The 21,974-nt window shown below is 38.6% G+C and overlaps 1 protein-coding gene across 3 annotated transcripts; it reads left to right on the top strand.

Moving 5' to 3' along the window:
• The first annotated feature begins 213 nt into the window (after positions 1-213).
• LOC149832071 (putative clathrin assembly protein At2g01600) lies at positions 214-20,192 on the top strand. Of its 3 annotated transcripts, none has more exons than XM_090014303.1 (15): positions 214-385; positions 487-556; positions 663-760; positions 1,773-1,911; positions 2,062-2,186; positions 2,285-2,377; positions 2,723-2,773; positions 5,191-5,256; positions 5,351-5,416; positions 5,585-5,665; positions 5,775-5,855; positions 9,212-9,388; positions 9,465-9,543; positions 9,660-9,784; positions 19,536-20,192. In XM_090014303.1, the coding sequence occupies exons 1-15, from the start codon at positions 296-298 to the stop codon at positions 19,881-19,883; spliced, it is 1,689 nt and encodes a 562-aa protein (XP_089870429.1). In that variant the 5' UTR covers positions 214-295; the 3' UTR covers positions 19,884-20,192. The 3 variants fall into 3 exon arrangements, with proteins under 3 accessions (XP_089870429.1, XP_089870431.1, XP_089870432.1); XM_090014305.1 differs by having other exon boundaries at positions 9,221-9,388; positions 19,536-20,133; XM_090014306.1 differs by lacking the exon at positions 5,585-5,665.
• Positions 20,193-21,974: the final 1,782 nt, after the last annotated feature.

Genomic DNA, 21,974 nt, shown 5'->3' with positions numbered 1-21,974 from the left:
CGTGGCATTCATCCAAAATGCAAACAGACGGCCACGATGTCAGCATGAGCAAAAACGCTCATGTTCAGCATGACCTGATCTGCTCCCCAGGCACTAGGTGGGTTTTGCCCGGATCACCGTCAAAGGAAACTTTTGTCATTTAAGAAAAATGAAAGACTATAATAGTCAATTTGTACAATAAGTGTTTTTACCGACCATTTTGGAGAGCGAGAGAGAGAGACCCTTAAGAAGAGGAGAAGAAGGAAACGATCGCAACGGCGCAGGGGAAGGGGAGGGGCGTCAGGATCGAATCGAAATGGGTACTCTTCATACATGGAGGAAGGCCTATGGGGCGTTGAAGGATTCCACTAAAGTTGGTCTGGCTAAGGTCAATAGTGACTTCAAGGTACACTCCTTTCTCTCTCTAGAAATTTTCATCTTCCAGTTCGTAATCCAGGTCTTTCTCTTGGTGGGTTGTCGTTAATCTCTTGGATTTGTTGTTGGTAGGAAGTGGATGTTGCAATCGTCAAGGCCTCCAATCATGTCGAGTGCCCACCAAAGGAGAGACACCTCAGGAGTGCGCTTCTGCTTTCTGGTTTCCTGTTTTAGTTTCGATCGGTTTTTCTTTGTTGGTGATCGATTTTTGATCGAGAGTCGATGCGTTTTTATGATGGTGGTTGCAGAAATCTTGCTCGCTACATCCCAGCTACGGCCCCGGGCCGACGTTGCCTACTGCATACACTCACTTGGGAGAAGATTGGCCAAGACACATAATTGGACGGTGCGATTTTCTTTGTTCTTATCAATTCAATTCTTAGTTTTGTAGTCGGTGATGGTCGATTATGTGTTGAATCAGATGTTTGTTCGGTTGATACGTGCCACCATCTAGTCGTGTGATGGCGTATGAGTGCTGCTGTTTGTCATTCTGTATGCTTATAGATACAGATTTTATGTTGTTTGTTCACAGATATTCTCCTCTCTTTTTTTCTTGGTAATTCTATTTTAATCGTAACCGATGCAACTCTGTCAAATTTTATTCCTTAACAGCTTTCACATGATTAAAATCTATGGCTCACCCTTTTGGTTTGATGTTCACGCTATTTCATGTTTGTTGAAATTCTGGTTATTTTTTCAAAGATGAATATAATATCTAACTGTGTTTATGAGCGGCACCTAGATGTACATATTTTGACAATATTAAGTGTTTCTTTGTGGCAAATTGTGTGTAGGATTCACTGGGCTAATCCTGAGATGGTATTTTCTTGTTGTGATGGCTTTGTTCTTGCTCGATGTAATTCTGTACTTGAAAAAACAAGACTTTGTGCATCTATATTTTGTGTATCCTTTTGCCTATTTTGTCTGGATCGTTTTGCATAAATAGGCCGTGCTGCTATACTCACACTATATATTGAAAAGTGACTTTGCTCCTTACTCCCCTGTTGCTAAGAGATTTGAAGGTGCTTAAGTCTGGAGTTTCCTTGCTTTCGCCTTTAAACAATTCTAAACCTTTTGGATGGTCATATGAGAAGTTGATTAGATGACATATAATGTGTCCATTGACAACTTATGTTCTAGAGGTCTTGATTTGTTAGTTCAAGAGAGGACGATAGTGTTTTTTGAGATGTTTCAGGTTTGCTTTGGGAACTGGACTTTTTTTTTTTCAGATGATAGAGTCATAGACACAATTTGAGATGGCATTTTGTTTGAGCCCTTGTTTTGTCAAACTCATGGTTGATGAGATGCATCTTTTAATGTGTTTTCCTGTTCTGGTGACAATTGGTGGCATTTTGCAGGTTGCATTGAAAACATTAATAGTTATCCATAGGATGCTAAGAGATGGTGACCCTACTTTCAGGGAAGAACTGCTAAATTTTTCACAAAAGGCACACATTCTCCAAATGTCTAATTTCAAGGATGATTCAAGTCCTATTGGTTAGTGAAGTAATATATATATATATATATATATATATATATATATATATATATATATATATATATATATATACACTATTCACCTGTATAGGAATACATAATTGGCATAAATTTGTGGTTTTGCACTTTCATTTTCTTTTTCTTTCCCAGCTTGGGATTGTTCTGCATGGGTTCGTACCTATGCTTTATATCTGGAGGAAAGATTAGAATGTTTCAGAATATTGAAGTATGATGTCGAGGCAGAGCGTTTAAGGCCTGGACAAGGGCAGGAGAAGGTACACCTGTTAAATATTGCAATTCCTCCTATTTGTTCTTAGATTTTTGCTAATTTTGGAATTACATAGGTCCGATTATCACACTTCTTGAGTGGCAGGGTCACAGCAGAATAAGAGACATGGATAGTGATGAATTATTAGAGCAGATCCCTACCTTGCAACAATTACTTTATCGTCTTGTTGGTTGTCGGGTACTTCTTACGTTTCATCTTCCATATCTTACTCCATCCGTCACAAATGTATAATGTATTCCTATATAAGATGGGTGCTTTTGCACCACTGAAGCACCCATGTCAACACGGTGCAGTGTGGGTGCAACACTCAACACGGCTTGTTGTACAGGTCAACAAGCATCAGGTGCGATCAATTGGCACCCAACCATTGTTTTCCAATTATCAGCACTCTCGCACCCAAGGTTTTTGAAATTGCTATATCGCATTGTTCACACCCGCACCTGCACTATGTGTTCTTTCAGTGTCGTTGGTTTCTAGACATCTGTAGTGGATTCATAATGGTTTCCAATGTCATCTTTCCAGCCAGAAGGCGCAGCTGTTGGAAATTATGTGATCCAGTATGCCCTATCTCTGGTAAGCAATACATAATCTCTTCCAGTGTAAAATGCAATTTGGGTAATGCTTGTCTTTTGTTGAGCTTAAAGTTGTATTTTGTATCTTTCTATTTGATGCCCCCCCATAAAATTGATTGAGCGTTATGCTTAAAAGTCCACATACTTCTTGAATTTTTCTGATAAACCTCAAATAGCATTATATCAAGATAGAAAATTTTCTCTACAGAGGAGTGCATTGTTAGTGAGAAAGCATGAATCTATTGTAAAAGTGAAAGTGATGTATTCTTGAGATGGTTAAGACTAGGAATTGGCTTTTGGGTCGTGGTTTTCTGATGAAAAAATATGATTTTATGAGCCAAGAAAATATCGCACATTATAAGCCATAGATTTTTCAAGGCTCATAAAATCGTTCCTACCTTTCATAATCGAATGATCCAAGAGCTGATTCCCACTAACCAAACCATGTAGATCACATGTGTAAGGTTATTCTCATGAAAAACAAACAAAAAATAAATAAAGAAATGACATGTTAACCCTATCTATCTATCTATATACATACATATATACATACATATATATATATATATATGTCCCATTTTGCTTTTTCATATATTATAATTTTTTTATTTGTCTTAAATTGGGACTATTGCCATGGTTTTTTATGATATGTTAAGAAGATATGCACTTCAGCTATAATGATGCTGGTTACTTGATGAACTTGCATCTCTGTACCCATCAAAGATCTTTGCCACTGGTACAGTTTTACCATGGTGTTACAGACCGCCCTAGGCCACCTAGGAGGACCCGATTCCCACGAACCGTCACCTAGATCTGGATCCGATCCAAGGGAGCCATCCTAGAGAACCATTCTAGAGTCCCCATTAGTGGAGACATCTCAGAGTCCTAGCTTGAGCATGACTGAGGGATGCCCCTCCTTGTGGGAGTCCTACTTCACTTAGGATTTTCTCTCTCTTGAATTCATTATTGCCTTGGACTTTTAATTCTTAGGTTGCTATTTGTTTTTAGGACTCCTCGTTAGGCACTATAAACATGTGTGATTATTCTAATTTTTAATCAATGAAGTTTATTGAGTGAATTCTCCATTCTTTGTTTTTGTTCTTGTTTCCAACCTCGAGGAATCAAAATTCTCCCTCCACATGCCCCAACCTTCTTTCCTATGCAGGACACCGGCCAGGAGAGATCAACATTCTCTCTCCTACCTGCTGACCCCCCTATTGGGACTCATGTTCAACCCTTGTCCTCGCCTAGGCCTGTCAGAACCGCCCCTTCCAGAGGCCGGGTCCTGACACATGGTAATGGCTATTACAAGCTTAGCCGAGTAGGAGGGTTGGAGTAAGTGGCTAAAATATGTCAACCTTTGCCACATCCTATGAAAATGCAGCCCATATGGTTTGGATAAGGCTTGATCGTGACTATGGCCCCACAAAAATTAGTGATTATACTACATATGCACATGGGTCACCTGTTGTCTGTGTAACCGGGACACGTCAAAATGGTTGGTGTACCCGTGTTGACACGCGTCGATACAGGGGCAGGTACCGGATGCAGTGCGGGTGCGCCGTGGGTCGGGTCCCACACTAATCCAGTTCAGGTCCAACCCTGACCCAAACTATTTTTTTTTTGTTCGATGTTGGTGAAATGTAGAGAGGAAGAAGAAAAAGGAGGAAGAAGAAGAAAGAGGAAGAGGAGGAAGAAAAAAATAAAGAGAAGGAGAAGGAAGAAGATGACGAAAGAGGAAGTGGAAGAGGAAGAGGAGGAAGAAAAAGAAGTAGAAGAGGAGAGAGAGCATACTAAAACGTTCTTCCTCTTTCAATATGCCAGAGAAAGAGAGAGAGAGAGAGAGAGGCGGTGGGGCTGGGTCCTCACTTGGCCCCTCCTTCGTCATCTTCGTCTTCTCATTCTCCATCGTAGAGAGTGGGGAAAAGGGGTTACAAAATACCCCTTCCCTTTTTATATTAAAATTTTCATTCCCCCTTCCCCTTTTTTCATAAATTACATTTACAAACTTTTTTTAAAATTTTTTTAATATAAACGTTAATATGGATCCACATATGATCCAGACCCAAACTCTTTTCTCTCTCTTTCCCTATATATAGCCGTATCCCCGTACCCTCATTTTTTAAAATTTCCATGTCATACCCTCCGTACCTGCACCCGCACCTGTACTCAGGTGACAGCCTGTTTTTTTTTTCTTGTCTCTGATTTCTATTGAGAGCACAAAGTCTATTTTATTGTTCTTATTTGTACTGGGCCGTACATCTTCCTAAAATTATGGCCTACCTGCCAGGATTTGTGCTTTATTGTTTGTTAATCTAACCCTAGCGGAACGATTCCACTTATCAAACTTTTTTTTCTGTAGTTCTGTGCTACTGAATTTTTCTTTAACATGATTCTATTTTTACTATTAAATTGCAGGTCCTGAAAGAAAGCTTTAAGATATATTGTGCTATAAATGATGGTATTATCAATCTTGTTGATAAGGTACACTAGTTCTATTGTGAGCATTGTTATATCTTTGTCAAGTGGCTCTTCCTGACCCGGTCTCTTGTGATGGGTTTTTTCTATTTTGTTACAGTTTTTTGAGATGGCCAGACATGAAGCCATGAAAGCATTTGAAATATATAAGCGTGCTGGCCAGCAGGTTGTGTTTCTGTTTTGCTTCTTTATTTTTAGGGATGAAAGTATTAAATGATCCTTGTCAATGCTGAATGTTATATTAGATAGTGGTGTTTCCATACAAAATCATCATTCTACATTATTTTAAGTTTTCTACAGAAATTAATGAGAGGACTTTGGTTTTTGGTTTCAGGCTGAAAGCCTTTCTGAATTCTATGAGACTTGCAGAGGGCTAGAACTTGCTAGGAATTTTCAGTATCCAACCTTGAGAGAAGTATTCATATAGTGACATCAGCATGAAATCAAATCCTCATGAGAAAATTCTTCTTTTTTTTTCTTTTGATAGCTTGGCATTCAGTGTCATATTCCTTTCACTTCTGCAGCCACCGCAGTCATTTCTTGCAACTATGGAAGAATATGTAAGGGAAGCACCACGAATGGTTTCTGTGCCAAGAGAGACACTAGTAAGTGTCATTAGTGAATTGAATTTATATTTATTAAGTGATATTGTTTAGATAAAAGAACAATTTCTTCATGTTCGATGGCTAATGATGGATGTATTGTTGCAAAAACTGTCGTATTCTAGATTGGACTTTCTATGCTGGTGCATTTTCACATGCTCTTCATCCCTAAGCTAAGTCCAACTTTAGGGGGATTTCCCACGTGTGAATAACTTGGTAGCTTTTATTACCCTGTGTCTTCCGGGTTCCTTAGCATGTCACTGAGCATTTTTGTATTTCTGATGCATATTCCATGGGGGCCTTAGATCTTCAAGAATATGTTTAAATGAATCCTACATAATTCCACTCTGCTATCGTGGGGTGAATTTAACAAATTCTCCAGTCACCAAATTATCTATATAGTTCATGCTTTAAATTCATGAAGTATCCTTTAAAAGTTGATAATGTATCTGATTTCTAAGATACTCTGTGATTTTGTATCATAACTTTATATTTTCCTTTTAGTCTTTTACATTTTATGAAATTATGATGTGATTCTCATGGAAATTTTTTGCTCAGGCATACTTTTCCTAGTTTAACTTTTAATTTTTTCTCTTGAACCCTTTCAGGTTATCTTTTTGTTTCTACATTATATTGCAAGAAAAACATGGAACTTTTCAATACTGCACTTCATGCAAAATTTCTAGGTTGTCTTATTCTCTGTGTTCATTCACATGGGTTTCACTGGGCCTTTCTAGAATGCTTAAACAAAGTTGTCTTGTCTGCCTTGCAAACTTTCCACAATTGTCCAGTGGCTTCTTGCTATGGTACTATGTAAGGGCATGTGAGGTAATGGAACATACCAGAACAAAAGGATATCCATATCTTACTGATATGTAAAGCGAACAAAGTCGAAACAGAGTTGAACAGAAAAAGCACAGCGATCAATGTAACTTTTCTTGCTTCTGTATTTTGTTACCATGTCCAGACCCCATGTTGTCCTAACATGGGCAAAAACATTTCGCATCTATATCAGAAAAAATCTCAAAGATTTCAAGATAACAGATGTCTTTTATTCACTGCTATGAACTAACATATGTAGTCAAAAGCATGGTTGCCAGTTGAGGAAGCGGGAGCGGGAAGCGGGAGCGGGAAGCGAGGCACTTTCAAAATTTTAGGAAGCGGGGAAGCGTGGGACCACTTAGGAGCGATTCGGGAAGCGTCTCGGAAGCGACCTAGGAAGCGTCTCGGAAGCGACCCAGGAAGCGTCTCGGAAGCGAGGGGGAAGCGAAAAAAATAAAAATAAAAAATAAAAAATAAAAAATACAAAAAATTTGAAAAAACAGGGGAAGCGAGGGGGAAGCGTGGGGGAAGCGAGGGGGAAGCGTGGGGGAAGCATTGGGGAAGCGTGGGGGAAGCGCGCTTCTCATTAAAGGGAAGCACGTCCCCCATTAAAGGGAAACGCGTCCCCCATTAAAGGGAAGCGCGCTTCCCAAAAAAGGGGGACGCTTCCCCCCACGCTTCGGAAGCGCGACGTTTCGCGCTTCGGGGAAGCGCGCTTCCCCTTTTAGCTAGGCGCTTCCGGTAACTCTGGTCAAAAGCCCCGACTAGGCTAGTCCACCTAGTCGGTCTAGTCGTAAGTAAAATGCCTAGTTTTTGCCATTCCTAGGTGGGTACCTTAAAAGGTACCAATTTTGCCGACTAGGCACCGACTAAGGCGCATTGGCGACTATGCTGCATCCGCCTAGGCGCGAGGGCAGTTTAGTCATTTATTATTTCTATATATATTTTGTTATTTTTTTGTATATATAATTATATATATGTGTGTGTGTTTGTGTGATTTGTTTGGTGAAATCATGAAAACATGCTTAGTTATTATATTTATATATGTGTGCGTGTGTACGCTACTTTGCTTTTGGGATTTTTTTGTGAAACATTGAAATCATGCACAGTTAATTTTAATTGATTATGTTTTTTATATGTGTGTGTTTGTTTCTGATGAACTTTTCTATAAAAGCTTGAAAGCATGTTTAGTATTATGAATTAAGTAATATGTTATTTATATATGTATGTATTATTGTGCTTCTGGGAAAGGTTGAAAGCATATTTTGTTGATTATACTGAATATGTTATGAATAATTGAATATATATATATATGTGTGTGTGTGTGTGTGTGTGTGTGTGTGTGTGTGTACAATTATATATATGTATATTCTGGTTATCTATATTAATATATTTTGTGAAAGCATGTGTAACTTTGTACTTTTGTAATGAAAACATCTTATTAGTAAAAAAATTAAACATATTTTTATGTATATTTTGTGTACTTTTTTATATTTTATTTCGGGTACGGACTAGTCACGCCTAGTACTCGACTAGTCTTTTTAGGGGTCCACCGACTAGGCACTGCCTAGTGCTTTTGACTACATAGGGTGACTATATATATATATGTGTGTGTGTGTGTGTGTGTGTGTGTGTGTGTGTGTGTGTGTAATTATATATGTATATTCTGGTTATGTATATTAATATATTTTGTAAAATCATGTGTAATGTGTAATGAAAACATCTTATTAGTAAAAGAATTAAACATATTTTTATGTATATTTTGTATACCTTTTTATATTTTAATTGGGATACCGACTAATCCCGCCTAGTCCTCGACTAATCTTTTTAGGGGTCTACCAGTTAGGCATTGCCTAGCGCTTTTGACTACATAGACACTAAGTGATTTTTCCTAGATTATCCAAGTTCATCCATGAGATGAACCACTGCTTGCATTTATCGGCTGTCTACAACAGCTAGGGCAGCAATGACCCCCTGGCTCCCATGTTTAGTGACAATGGCATTTGACTTGCTTCTGTATTAGCATATGGATTGGGACTTTAAACGACTCTTCTGCTTCATATTCTGTGATGCAAATAAATTTTATATATATATATATATATATATATATATATATATATATATATATATATATATATATATGAGAGAGAGAGAGAGAGAGAGAGAGAGAGAGAGAGAGAGTTGAGTAATTACTAGCAGCTTTAGGATTAGGATGTTCTGTAAATTTGTGCATGTACATGAGATGTTAAGCATTTTCAACTTTTGATGCCTTAATTTTAAGGAGCTACCATATTTTGCATCTTGTAAAGGTCAGATTATGCATAATTTAATGAAGGTATTGGTACTGATGAGAAGGTTTCTCTTCCGTTGTTTGATTAAACTTAACCGCTGAAAAAATGCGGTAGTATTTGTTTATGGAAACACAATAACATAGTATAAGTAGTGATGCAGTCTTGAACTTGTGCATATGCTCAGAAAATTTTTGTCTTCATCTCTTCCGTTATTGCTTTTCTACCACATGACATTTTTTGAATCAGGAATTTCAGGAAAGGCTCTTTTTGACTTACAGACTAGAAGTTGATTCTTCACCTCACGAAGACAAAGAAGAATCTGCAGAAGAACTAGACCCACAACTACAACCACAACCACAATCACAGTCGTCTAGTAACAATGTTAATCCATCTGTTCTTGATCCTAGCAATGTGGATCTACTTGTAAGTCATGTATTTGTGACTCAATAGTTCTAACTAGCTATCAGCATATATTTTGATCATTTTGTTTCTTTTGAAGGGATTAAATGTTGACGTAAATTCTGATGCATCTGCAATTGAGGAAAGTAATGCTTTAGCCCTTGCAATAGTTCCATCTGGTAAGTAATGTCACTGAAATTTCGAGTAATTCATTGTAAAGGGCTTATTCTTTGTTCATCATCATTTTCATTATTTATACTCTCTCTCTCTCATATATATACTATATAATACATAGGTAATTCATCGCATGATGCTGCTCGAATGCAAACAAATGCACAAGATCCTACTGGATGGGAGCTTGCACTAGTTACCGTTTCTACTGCAGGCAACAGCAGCTCTATGCCTATCGAGAGAAAATTGGTGAGAATTAACTTTCTTTATTTCAGTGTCTTGAGATGATTTTGCTACATTAAGCATATGGTCGAATGAAATAGTTGGATGGTTAGGTTGCCTCTCAAAGGAAAAAAAGATGGTTTTTGCATCTGGCAACTTATTTAATCTTCTTCTAAGGGTTGTGCTTATTAGAATATGAATTGGATATGGATCTGATAAAGGATCCATATCCATTCACGAGTTTTGTTTTGTACTCTAATGTAACATGTGCAACTAATGCAGGGCACTTTTGTCTTTGTAAAATGATTATAACCCTATTAAGACTAATGAAGTATTACTGCAGCCATTAAGGAGAATAGTGGCTGCCGATTCCAAACAGAGAAAAGAAAATCCGTGCTTTCTCTCTCCCTCTCCTTTTCCTTTCCCGAGTTATGCAGGGGTTTTAACATGGTATCAGAGCAGCGGCGACAACCCTGGGCATAAAGGTGTCTTCTTCGAGAACGCGAAAGGATCTGCACCTTTTGGCCACGCCTGCTCCTCTGCAAGTCGACCCTGTGCCTCTCTGTCACGCCTGCTACTCCAGCGACTCTCTGTCACGCCTGCTATCTTCTGTAAGTGCAGACGAGTTCACAAAAGCCGAGCCCAAGAGCCGAGTTTCTTCAATCATCTTCAGTCGAGCCCAAAAAGGTGAGTTCAACCCTGTGCATCTCTGTCACGCCTGCTACTACCTGCGCCTCTCTGTCACGCCTGCTGTCTTCTGCGACAGATACTGGAATCTGTCTATCACGCATGCTGTCTTCTGCTTCTTCAGACGAGTTCACAAAAGCCGAACCCAAGAGTCGAGTTCCTTCAGCCGAAACAACTTGTTTTTGCTGAGAAAAGTCTATTTTCTGTCTTCTAAACAGGTCTTTTTCTCTTCTTATCTTATCTCACAACTTGTTTTTGCTGTCTTCCATTTTTGCCCCATCATCTCCCAACTGTGTCATTGTCGTGACATTGTCTTTCTCTGTGCCGATTTCTGCCAACTGTGTCAGTCCAGTTTCAGCCACTAGTGTCATTTTGTAGGGTCATTCTGTCAAAAAAAAAGAGGGACTGTCAACAAGTCTACAAATGGATACTTCATTCAATTCGGGCCTTTCTTCCAGTTTTCTGGGGCAGCTAGTTTCGGAAAAGCTAACTACAAACAACTATCTTACTTGGAAAAGGCAAATTGCTCCTTTCATTCGTAGTCAAGATCTTTCAGGTCACTTGGATGGCTCCACCCCAATACAACAACAACAACAACAACAACAACAACAACAACGCCTTCATCCCAAACAATTGGGGTCGGCGATATGAACCAAAAAGAAAATCATTTTGGGTCCTCCACATGAATCCTTCTCCAATCATTTATATCCAATGTCATGTCCTCGGTGAGGTTCAAAGCATTCATATCCTTTCTTATCATCTCATATCATTTCTTATCATCTCCATCTAAGTCTTATTGGGCCTACCCCGGCCTCTTTTAGCTAATAGATTTTCTCATTTCTCCATCCTTCTAACCGGAGCATCATTAGGCCTTCGCCGAATATGCCCAAACCATCGTAAACGATTTTCACTCATCTTATTTTCAATGGATGCAACGCCTACCTTCTTACGTATTTCCCGTTCCGAATCTTATCTTTTAGGATGGCTCCACCCCAATGCCTCCAGAATTTTTCACAACCGAAGCCAAAGAGGATGGAGGATCGCAGAATATTATTCGCAACCCTGCATTTGTTACTTGGATGAAGCGTGATCAGACCCTCGTCGCGTACATCACTTCCACATTGTCACAAGAAGTATTGATTTCCCTTCCTGATGATTGTACATCCAAAGTTTTGTGGGAGGCTTTAGCTCAGACCTACTCTCAGATATCAGAGGCTAAAGTGTTGTTTCTTAAACGTGAATTTCAGATGTTAAAAAAAGGGGGCAATGAGCATTGAATTCTTAAATCAAGTCAAAAGCATCAAAGATCAATTAGCCATGGTTGGGTATCTAGTGTCAGATAAAGAAAAGGTACAGCAGACACTGAATGCACTGGGTTCAGAATATCATGTTCTTGTTACATCCTTATTATGCTTGCCTACGTTGCTCAACTTTGAGGAATTACGCGCCAAACTCTTTCAGTATGAGATGACACTGAAAAACATGTCTGAAGCTCCAACAGGATAATCATCTACGCATGAGATTCTTGCCACAGGGGTGATAGCTGATCGACCACGAGGAGGACGTGGCAGAGGCAAGGGAAATCCAATCCAGGGTGGACGTGGGTTACTACCTACACTAAATTCCACTGTTAGTTTTTCAAAAAATGTTCCCACATGCTATCAGTGTAACAAACGAGGTCACATCAAAGCTAACTGCTGGTTCAACCCACAAAATCGAAATAGAATGCAAAACACTAGAAATGTTGGTACATCAGGAACTGCAGGTACATTTCGGGTCAGTGATGATGCTAAGGATCTTCTACTATCTGCAATGGCCAGCTTGAATCTGAAGCAAAATGATGATGGAATATGGTATGTTGACTCTAGGGCAGCAACCCATGTGACCTGCAATGCAGGTAAGTTCTCTACTTTGACTCCCTATTTTGGAAAATCTAATATTGTAACTGGAGATGGGACTCACCACCCTATTTCAAACATAGGCAGCGTTTTCATTCCTTTGTCTAGGTCATCTATTCTTTTATCTGATGTTGTTCATGCACCAAATATAAAGAAAAATATTGTCTCTGTTTCTAAGCTTGTTGATTCTACCAATTCATCTGTAGAATTTACTCCTACTTCTGTCTTTGTCAAGGATCTTCAAACGAAGGAGATGTTCGCTAAATGAGAGCGACGTGGAGACATGTATGTCTTTAATGAAGATCCTGCCTCCAGTATCATGAAGCCCAAGTCTGATCCCGTCTCTAAAAGCGTCCTAAGTACATCCAAATGCAATAACTTAGATCTCTGGCATTCTCGTCTTGGTCATTGTAGTCAAGTCTTTATTGAAAAGTTAGTGTCAAATAGTTTTCTTTCAGAGTCTGTTTCACCTTCATTGAAGGATAAAATATGTCCCAGTTGTCAGGTTTGCAAAAGTCATGTACTTCCTTTTCATCAAATAAATAAAAGAGCCTCTATGCCCTTTGAGATAATATGTTCAGATGTTTGGGGCCCAGCCCCCAATCCTTCTTCTTCTGGAAGTAAATATTATGTATCTTTTATTGACAGTTTCTCTCGTTTTACCTGGATGTTCTTTATGAAACACAAATCAGAGTTTTTTCTCATTTTTCGTCACTTTCATGCCTATGTTAAAAATCAATTCTCCCAAAATATTCAAATTCTCCAATGTGATGGAGGTGGTGAGTATTCCTCCAAAGAATTTTTAGATTTTCTCCAAAATAATGGGATGCATCGTAGAGTTTCTTGCCCGTACACTCCACAACAAAATGGAATTGCTGAACGTAAACACAGACATATTGTGGAAAGTGCAATGAGTATGATACATGGGAGTAACTTACCCATTAGTCTTTGGACTGAAGCTTTTCACACTGCCACTCATGTGATAAATCGTCTTCCTATGCCTATTCTTGAAAATCAATCTCCCTATTATGTTCTCTTTAGTGCACATCCCGATTATAATGAGTTACGAGTTTTTGGATGCACATGTTATGTACATATTGACAAATCCATGAGGACTAAGTTCCAGGACAAAGCCTCTATTTGCCAATTTGTAGGTTATGCAGATGAACACAAGGGTTACAGGTGCTATGATCCCGTCAATAAGAAGATAAGAATTTCCAGAAATGTTGTTTTTGATGAAAATAGTTTTCTGGGAAAAGAAGCATACGTCAATCGTGAACGTATTGGTGCAGTTGCTGATTGGTATGACCCATGACTTAGTGCTGAACTTATTTCACAAACTGCCGAACATACTACTTTGACCCCTGAAAGCACACATGGTGAGACGGTTTCGGATGATGCATCACAAACAGAATGTCTGAGATACAAAGGTAATGTGTATACCAGGAGACCCAGAGAGCGAACAAATGTACCTGCTGAAGAACACATTGCATTGTTTGATAACAGAGAAGCACCAAGAAGATCAGGCAGGATAAGGCATCCTATTGAAAAATGGGTTAGTTATGACAACTTTTCTATGGACTTTCAAATTTTCCTATCCAAGATTGAAAAACACGATGAACCACTTGGTTTTCATCAAGCTATCCAATCCAGCAAATGGATTGAAGCGATGAATGAGGAGATCGAGGCACTTCACGAGTGTCAAACATGAGAGATAGTTGGCCGTCCTCCAGATAAAAATGTTGTTGGTTGCAAATGGGTATATAAAATTAAATATAAACCGGATGGTAGTATTGAACGATACAAGGCACGTCTTGTAGCCAAGGGTTTCACTCAAGAATATGGTCAGGATTATGATGAGACATTCAACCCAGTGGTAAAAATGGGAACTATTCGCATTATTCTTGGCTTGGCAATTGAACATGGTTGGACCCTTAGTCAACTTGATGTTAAGAATGCATTCCTTCATGGGGACTTAAAGGAAGAGGTTTACATGGAGCAACCTCAAGGTTATGCAGAGGGAGACACAAAAGAATATGTATGCAAATTAACCAGAGCCTTGTATGGTTTGAAGCAAGCTTTTAGGTCATGGTTTGAAAGCTTTTCCTTAGAAATTCAGAAACATGGTTTCTTTCGTTCCCAACTTGACCATTCTCTGTTTATATACAGGAATAGTACCACTGTGGTTTTCTTACTCATATATGTTGATGATATTGTGATCACTGGTAATGCTCTAGACCACATTAAACAAATTAAAGCTTTGTTGAGTATGCGGTTCAAAATGAAAGACCTTGGGGAACTGAGATATTTTCTTGGTGTAGAGGTGGACAGACAAGATGAAAAAATGTCATTAACTCAACACAAATACACTCTTGATCTTCTGGCTAAAGCAGGAATGACAGATTGTAAACCTCTACCCACACCCAATGTTGTCAACCAAAAGCTCAGTATTTGTGATGGTGAGTTATATCCTGATGTAGTTAAATATCGCAGTTTAGTGGGTATGTTGCAATACCTTACTTTTACTCGACCAGACATTGTATATTCTGTTAATCAAGTGTCTCAATTCATGCATGAACCAAAGACTGGTCACATGGATGTTGTTAAACGCATCCTTCGCTATCTAAAAGGAACGGTGGGTGATGGATTCATATATATTCAATCTTCATGGAAGACACCAAAACATGACATACTGGCCTATACAGATGCAGACTGGGCAGGAGATCCAGATGAGAGGAGGTTTGTTTCAGGATACTGTGTTTTCATTGGGAGAAATCTTGTCTCATGGAGTAGCAGAAAACAGAAGGCTGTGGCAAGATCTAGCACAGAGGCAGAGTATAGATCTATGGCAGCTGCCACAGCAGAAGTGACTTGGATTAGGCATCTACTTACAGAGATGGGAGAGGATATCTCAAATTTGACACTTATGTGTGATAATAGAAGTGCTATACAAATTGCATTCAACCCTATTCATCACAGTCGGACTAAGCATATTGAGATTGATCAACATTTCATCAAACAAAAGATAGCAGACAAAGAGATTGAACCAGTTTATGTGCCTTCAGAAGATCAAGTTGCCGATATGTTTACCAAAGGTCTTACAAGTCAATGTTTCTGGTATCTGAAGAACAAGTTGCACATGGTTCACTCCCATGCACAACTTGAGGGAGGGTATTAGAATATGAATTGGATATGGATCCGATAAAGGATCCATATCCATTCACGAGTTTTGTTTTGTACTCTAATGTAACATGTGCATCTAATGCAGGGCACTTTTGTCTTTGTAAAATGATTGTAACCCTATTAAGACTAATGAAGTATTACTGCAGCCATTAAGGAGAATAGTGGCTGCCGATTCCAAACAGAGAAAAGAAAATCCGTGCTTTCTCTCTCCCTCTCCTTTTCCTTTCCCGAGTTATGCAGGGGTTTTAACAGTGCTGAACTTAGCTTGAGAGTTGCATATTCTTTTTTATTAACAACATACTGAAAGATGAGTCTGATATGCGTTTAGGAAGTATCTGCTATGTCAGTTTATATATGTGTTTCTTCAATCTGATACCTAATACTTTACATCTTTAACTTAGTCTGCTATCTGTCTAGCTTCTTACTGTTTTAAGTGAAACATTTCCCATTATGTATGATCTCTTATGGTATAATGTTAAGTTCTAGTTATTAACTTGGGTTTGTTCTAACTTCAGTGCTATGTCACATGGGTGCGGGTGCGGGGGCAGGGGTGCGGCACTTTCAAAAAACTTGGGTGCGAGGGTGCGGCGAAAATATAAAAAATTATATATATATATATATATATATATATATATATATATATATATAAAGTCCAAAAGTTGGATATAAATAACCCTGGGTGCATTGACTGCACCCAGGGTCAGGTTGACCGCATTGGGTGCGGGTGCGGCACCTAGTTGGAGAGTCCCTGTGACATAGCTTCAGTGATAATTATTCCAGTACAGTGGATGGCTTGCCAAATTAGTACGATTTTCATTCTTTTCACTCTGCATTAATAAGATGATTTACTTTTTGGAAAGAGTGAAGCTGGTGGCTGTGTAACCAATTGTAAAATTCAAGGTTACAAGATTCAAAGTTTTCATTGATCTTCACATATTATGTTGTCTTGGGCTCCATTTGAATCTATTTATAAATAGGTTCTTGCTATTTATATTTATTTTAATAGTAACTTTTTCTGTCCGAAGCTCTATTTTACCTTTTAAAAAAATTGGTAAATTAAAAATAGAAACCACCTTTTCTTTTTTTAAGAACAAAGCGGGATCCATTTTTCTTTTCTATTGCTACTTATCTTCTCTAGTTCTTTCACCACCACCCGTTCTTTTGATTGCTGCCACCACCACCACCACCACCACTTTTCCTTCTACCAAAACCACCATCACCACTTTTCCTTCTACCAAAACCACCATCACCACTACCCACCACTTTCCCTTATTTAATACCAAGCTCACCACCACCATTGTTGACACTACCATTTTTCTTTCTTCAACATGAAGACCACCATCATCCCACCAACTACAATACCAAAACCATCAAAATCCCTCCATAAACATCAAAACCACCACCATCACTATGCCAATTTAACATTGCTGGTAAGGAGGTACCTTGAAGTTATTGATGCATAGGAACTTATTTAGCACTGCACCTATTACTTGTTCAATATGGTGAAAGAAAAGATCCCATATAGTTTTGGTGCGTCCAATATGAGATGCCACACGGATTAAATGCTCAGATATGTGGATGTGGAAGGTAGTAAGCTATCACTCTGCAAAACCAAAACATCAATGAAAACCCAAACCTGAAGGCTAGCCAATTCCATCTGACCTAATCCAACCCAAGTAAGAATGGGGATTTCTCCTGGGCGCACAAGAAAATGGTGATGTTGATCCCATGATGCAACTGAAAGGGCATAACAGCATACAAGAAAGTGGTACAGCTGGATCTTATGATGAAATTGAAAGGGAATGAATAACAATTTTCTTTCAAATAATCTACTGACTCCTTTGTAGCTAACTACAGCACCATGATAGGGAAATTCTCCAGACTCCTTTGTAGCCAACTACAGCACCATGATAGGTAAATTCTTCACATTCAAAATAACTTGAAGTGGTCTTTCTCAGTCTTTTCTTTTTCTTTTTGATCAGTCGTGACGGACTGAAGGCATGTACTCCCACAAGTATATCAGTTCCACAACATCAGCATATGACAAGGATAATTCAATAAGCACAAGGACTAAAGTTCTCAAGATACTGAATCCTTGGTTCGATTCACACATCCTTACACATTAAATACACATATTATCAGCATGGGATTACGACTATGACAGTCACACACACAGCCACTTAGACGAACAAGTAGACCTTCATCACGAAAACGTTTTTATCAGAAATGTTTTTGGTGTTTTTCATACTACATGTAAACTACATATTTTTTTTCTTTGTTAGGATCTAAACCGACCCAGCCCAATGGGGTCTGGTCAGGCTGTTCCTAGGTTGATCAGAGTTTCCTCTCATGACTGGTTTTGACCAATTGGCTATGCCCAAATTATCCGATTAAATTTCATAGTGCAAAATAAAAATCAGTTTTTTATTTTTTTTAAAAACTCCACGATCTTATACATGTATATGTACATATACATATCAGTACATATGTGTATGTAGATGTACTTTGTGTTTCATGTTTGTTTTTTAACTAAAATTTGCTCTCTCTCTCTCTCTCTCTATATATATATATATATATATATCAAAGTTCATCTTGCATCACCCCTACCTTGTTGTAGTACCCCATTTCTATGGCATATTGCAGCAACATAGGACAAAACTGTGATGCACTTGGATTTAAGATCCATTTTCTTGTATCATATTAGAAAGTCTACAATGAGAAGGATCTAAACTTTGCTATGCCTCTCTTCAAGATGACAGAGGGTAGTTTGGAAGTATGAGTTTTTTGAACAGTTCTATTATGACTTCTATAGTTCTTTGTAACTGAAGCATGAGACATCATGCAATTACTTTCTTGGAGAAGCTCACATTTTCATTTGCCCAGCTAGGGCTGGTAAACGAGCCAAACGAACCGAACAGGGCATGTTTGGGCATGGCTCGTTTACCAGTAGATTGAAATTGTAACTGCTTGTCTTTGTGTTTATTCGAGCCGAGCTCCTTGAATGAGATGAGCCAAACATGAGCTGGCTTGTGTAAAAATATTCCAGGTTCTTTATACATGGAATATATATTTTTATATATTACACTTAAAATATATATTTTATATATTACACTTAATAGTTCATATTTTATGTATATATTTTATATGCATCCTTATCTTTGTATGTATATTTTTATGCATTCTTCTTTTTATATGTTAAAATATATATTATACATAAAAAATATATATCGTTTATCTATACAAGCTCTCCTGAGCCGAGCTGAGCTGAACACCCTGTTTTCGGGCTCAATTCGTTTAATCTTAACGAGCTGCTCATGGCTCGGCTTGCCAGCTATATGAACCGATCACAAGTTTCTGAAGAGCTAAACCGAGCCAAGTCACGAGCTGCTCGGTTCGTTTACCAGCCCTAGCTCCCGCTACTGATTAGCTTAAAAAATGATGCTTGAATTTACTGTCACCTTAGGTCATATTTTTCATGCAATTTTCTTGGGAAATTGCTGAGCTGACATCCCTATCCCTCCCTTCCCACCATGAGCAAAACAAACATCAAATCATCATGGTGGGAAGGTGCTATGATGGGAAAAGTGTTCCCACCAGCTACCACTTTTCATGTGCAAATCCTTCCATATCTCCCCCAGTATGAAAGCATTCACATGGGAAGGCTGGGTGGGCAGGATTGTTTAGAAATCTGTGCCCTTCCTCATGAAAGGCCCTTCATTTCCATGGGAATGAAGGCCCTTCCTTTATATGGAAATGAAAGCCCTTAAAATTTTATGTGCAGTTTGGGCTGAAATTAATGCAAGTGGTTCTATTTTATAGTACCTTCATCTGATGATAAGGAACTCTTTTGATTTACATATCTCAACAGATTATATGTCCTACAAACATGATCAATAGTTTTTTTTGCTCTATAGGTAAGTTATATTAGTGCCTTCAGTATTGGCTCCTCTACAGGATGTATTTTGTTGATGTATTCCAGTCTAAGTGTTTGAATAAATGATGTATGACAGGCTGGTGGCTTTGACAAACTCACACTTGATAGCTTATATGATGAAGCAGCGTATAGACAACATCAGCCTGCTTATGGGGTAGCTCCAAATCCTACTTATGGAGTGGCTCCAAATCCATTCGCATCACAGGATCCATTTTCTTCCTCGAGTGGAATAGCACCCCCTTCTGGTGTCCAAATGTCAGCCATGGCTCAGCAGCAGCATATGATGCCGTCCAATCCCTTTCTTTATTATAGCCAGCAGCAACAAGTGGCTGCAAATCCGTTTGGTGATACTACATTTGGACCCATCCCAAATAATCCTTCACATCTTCAAAGCAATCCATTTGGAAATGCAGGCTTGCTATAGATATTGAAAATATTTGTGCTCGCTATGTAGATGAGTCTTCCTATTCATGCCATATTTGTTTTTCCTGATGCAAATGGAAACCATTGCCTTTCGGACGAACTACACAGTTGCAGATCAATTCTATTAGCTTGTTATGATCTGTAAGATCTTGCTCTGCAGTTTGCACATAATGCAACATAATGTAGGCCTATAACGTACTTCTCATTGGGTCACAGCATAAATGAGTTCTCTATTCTTCTATTTTTGAATTGTACCTCACGTTCTCTTTGTCCGCTATATCCACAGCACTGGTGAATGAAGTTTTCTATTGTCAAGGCATGTCTGTGATTGAGGCCGCATCGACTCTGCTAATGTCTCCCATCACAAAATCACCATTTTCGCATAAAAATTTGTCGAAAGCTATTTGTCTTTGATATAATGCCTTGTGGATGTTCGGGAAACTTGGTGGGCAGTCTTAATCCATAGGAATGTTCAAATTTTTTGGAATTAGAACTATCGGTTCATGTCATTGCTAACTGCATCCTCACTGATGTATCTTTCTTTCTGAGGTTTATGGTGGAACTGTGATGCATACTGGCTCAGGCCGATCTTCAGGTCCTCATAAGATCTTTTCAATCTTTGTTGGTTGAGCTCGCCTCGACTGCCCCCTTTAATGATATTGAATAAGATTTCTTTTCTTCTCAAAAATTGACATATAGGACGACTTTGAGGCCAGCACAATCAAACTGCGGGTGCGTGAACGCACTGTTTCCACACATCTCGCTGGACACTGGTCGGACGAGGGGTGGAGGGTGGTATTAAAAAAAAAGTGTTGGGACAGTGTGTCCTGTGTGTTGGACACACTGTCCTATCCAAGCTTAAGCAATCAGTCAAACACCCCGTCAAATCTCAGCAATCCTTTAACCTTATGTGGCCAGGGGCGTAGCTAGGATTCATGTGAGGGGGGAGGGGGGGGGGGGGGGCAAACAGGGGTGTAGCAAAAAAAAAAAAATTTTGTGTGATAGTCTGGGGTTAGTGAGCAGCGCCCCCGAATTTTTTTTTTTTAGATAAAATAAAAAATGGCTACAATTATTAATAAAAATCTATTTCATATGGACAAATCAAACTATTTGCTGCAGTCAGGACTGGGCTACAAAAATGGATACAAATCTATTTCATATGGAATCAGGGCTGGGCTAGGACTGGGCTTTTAAATTTTTATTTTTTATTTTTAACTGGGCCTGGAGGCAGGACTGGGCTACAGCTTACGTCCACTACCACCCCTGAGCCTTTTTTTTATTGATTGGAATCCATGCTAAAGAAGATGATGCCTTCTTAAATAGAAGTCTACTAAATTTACATGGAGTCTATTGTATACAATATGACGTCTAAGAGTAAAATTACATAACTACTCCACATTCCTCCAATAATATCTTCATGATCAAATTAAGAAAACATAAGAAATCTTCATTCATATGTTATCACCCGAGTCCATTATCCCCAACACCTAAATTGAAAGATAAATACATTACATCACAGACAGCAAGTAGAGGCTAAGAAACAAACCCGGACCAACACTTGGCCCGTACACTTTGATTTTCACACCAAAGTATGCCTTACTCGTTTTATGAAAGCAAAGTTATGACTGAATTCATCCACATGCCAAAGCTTGGTTTAAATTACCTCCTACCAAATATCAAACTGAAAAGGAGGAATATGAGGGGCTGGAGGAATTGTCAGATCTTCACTGATGTGTTCTACGGGGATAAAGAGTTAGGTGCACATCAACATTTTAAGTAGGAAAAATATATGGTGGTTCTGTATCATGATTCCATGCGGTGGTATATACTTGTTTGTATAGATTTAGCCATGGCATAGTTTATTTATAACATTAGAAGGATTTATCATATGTAATACATTATAAGATTTTATTTGTAAGACGATAAAAGTCCATGGCACAATTCATGTAAATAAGAGTGGTTTAAAAATAGGATAAAATATCAGATTTAACTTTAACTCATGAAAATAATAAATAGAACATGCTAAACATGATCCAACAACGAGATTTTGCTTTCAAAGCTTAGACCCTATTTGAATCAAAATCACCATAGC

Source organism: Nuphar pumila, chromosome 7, assembly GCF_984573655.1.
Source record: "Nuphar pumila chromosome 7, dmNupPumi1.hap1.1, whole genome shotgun sequence".
Lineage (NCBI taxonomy): Eukaryota > Viridiplantae > Streptophyta > Magnoliopsida > Nymphaeales > Nymphaeaceae > Nuphar > Nuphar pumila.
This window is presented reverse-complemented; position numbering and strand designations above follow the sequence as displayed.

Coding starts and splice junctions, on each gene's coding strand:
- LOC149832071 (XM_090014303.1), top strand. CDS start 296: ATGGGTACTCTTCATACATGGAGGAAGGCCTATGGGGCGTTGAAGGAT. Junction 1,912..2,061: donor GGATGATTCAAGTCCTATTG/GTTAGTGAAGTA, acceptor TTTCTTTCCCAG/CTTGGGATTGTTCTGCATGG. Junction 5,856..9,211: donor CTGTGCCAAGAGAGACACTA/GTAAGTGTCATT, acceptor TTTTTGAATCAG/GAATTTCAGGAAAGGCTCTT.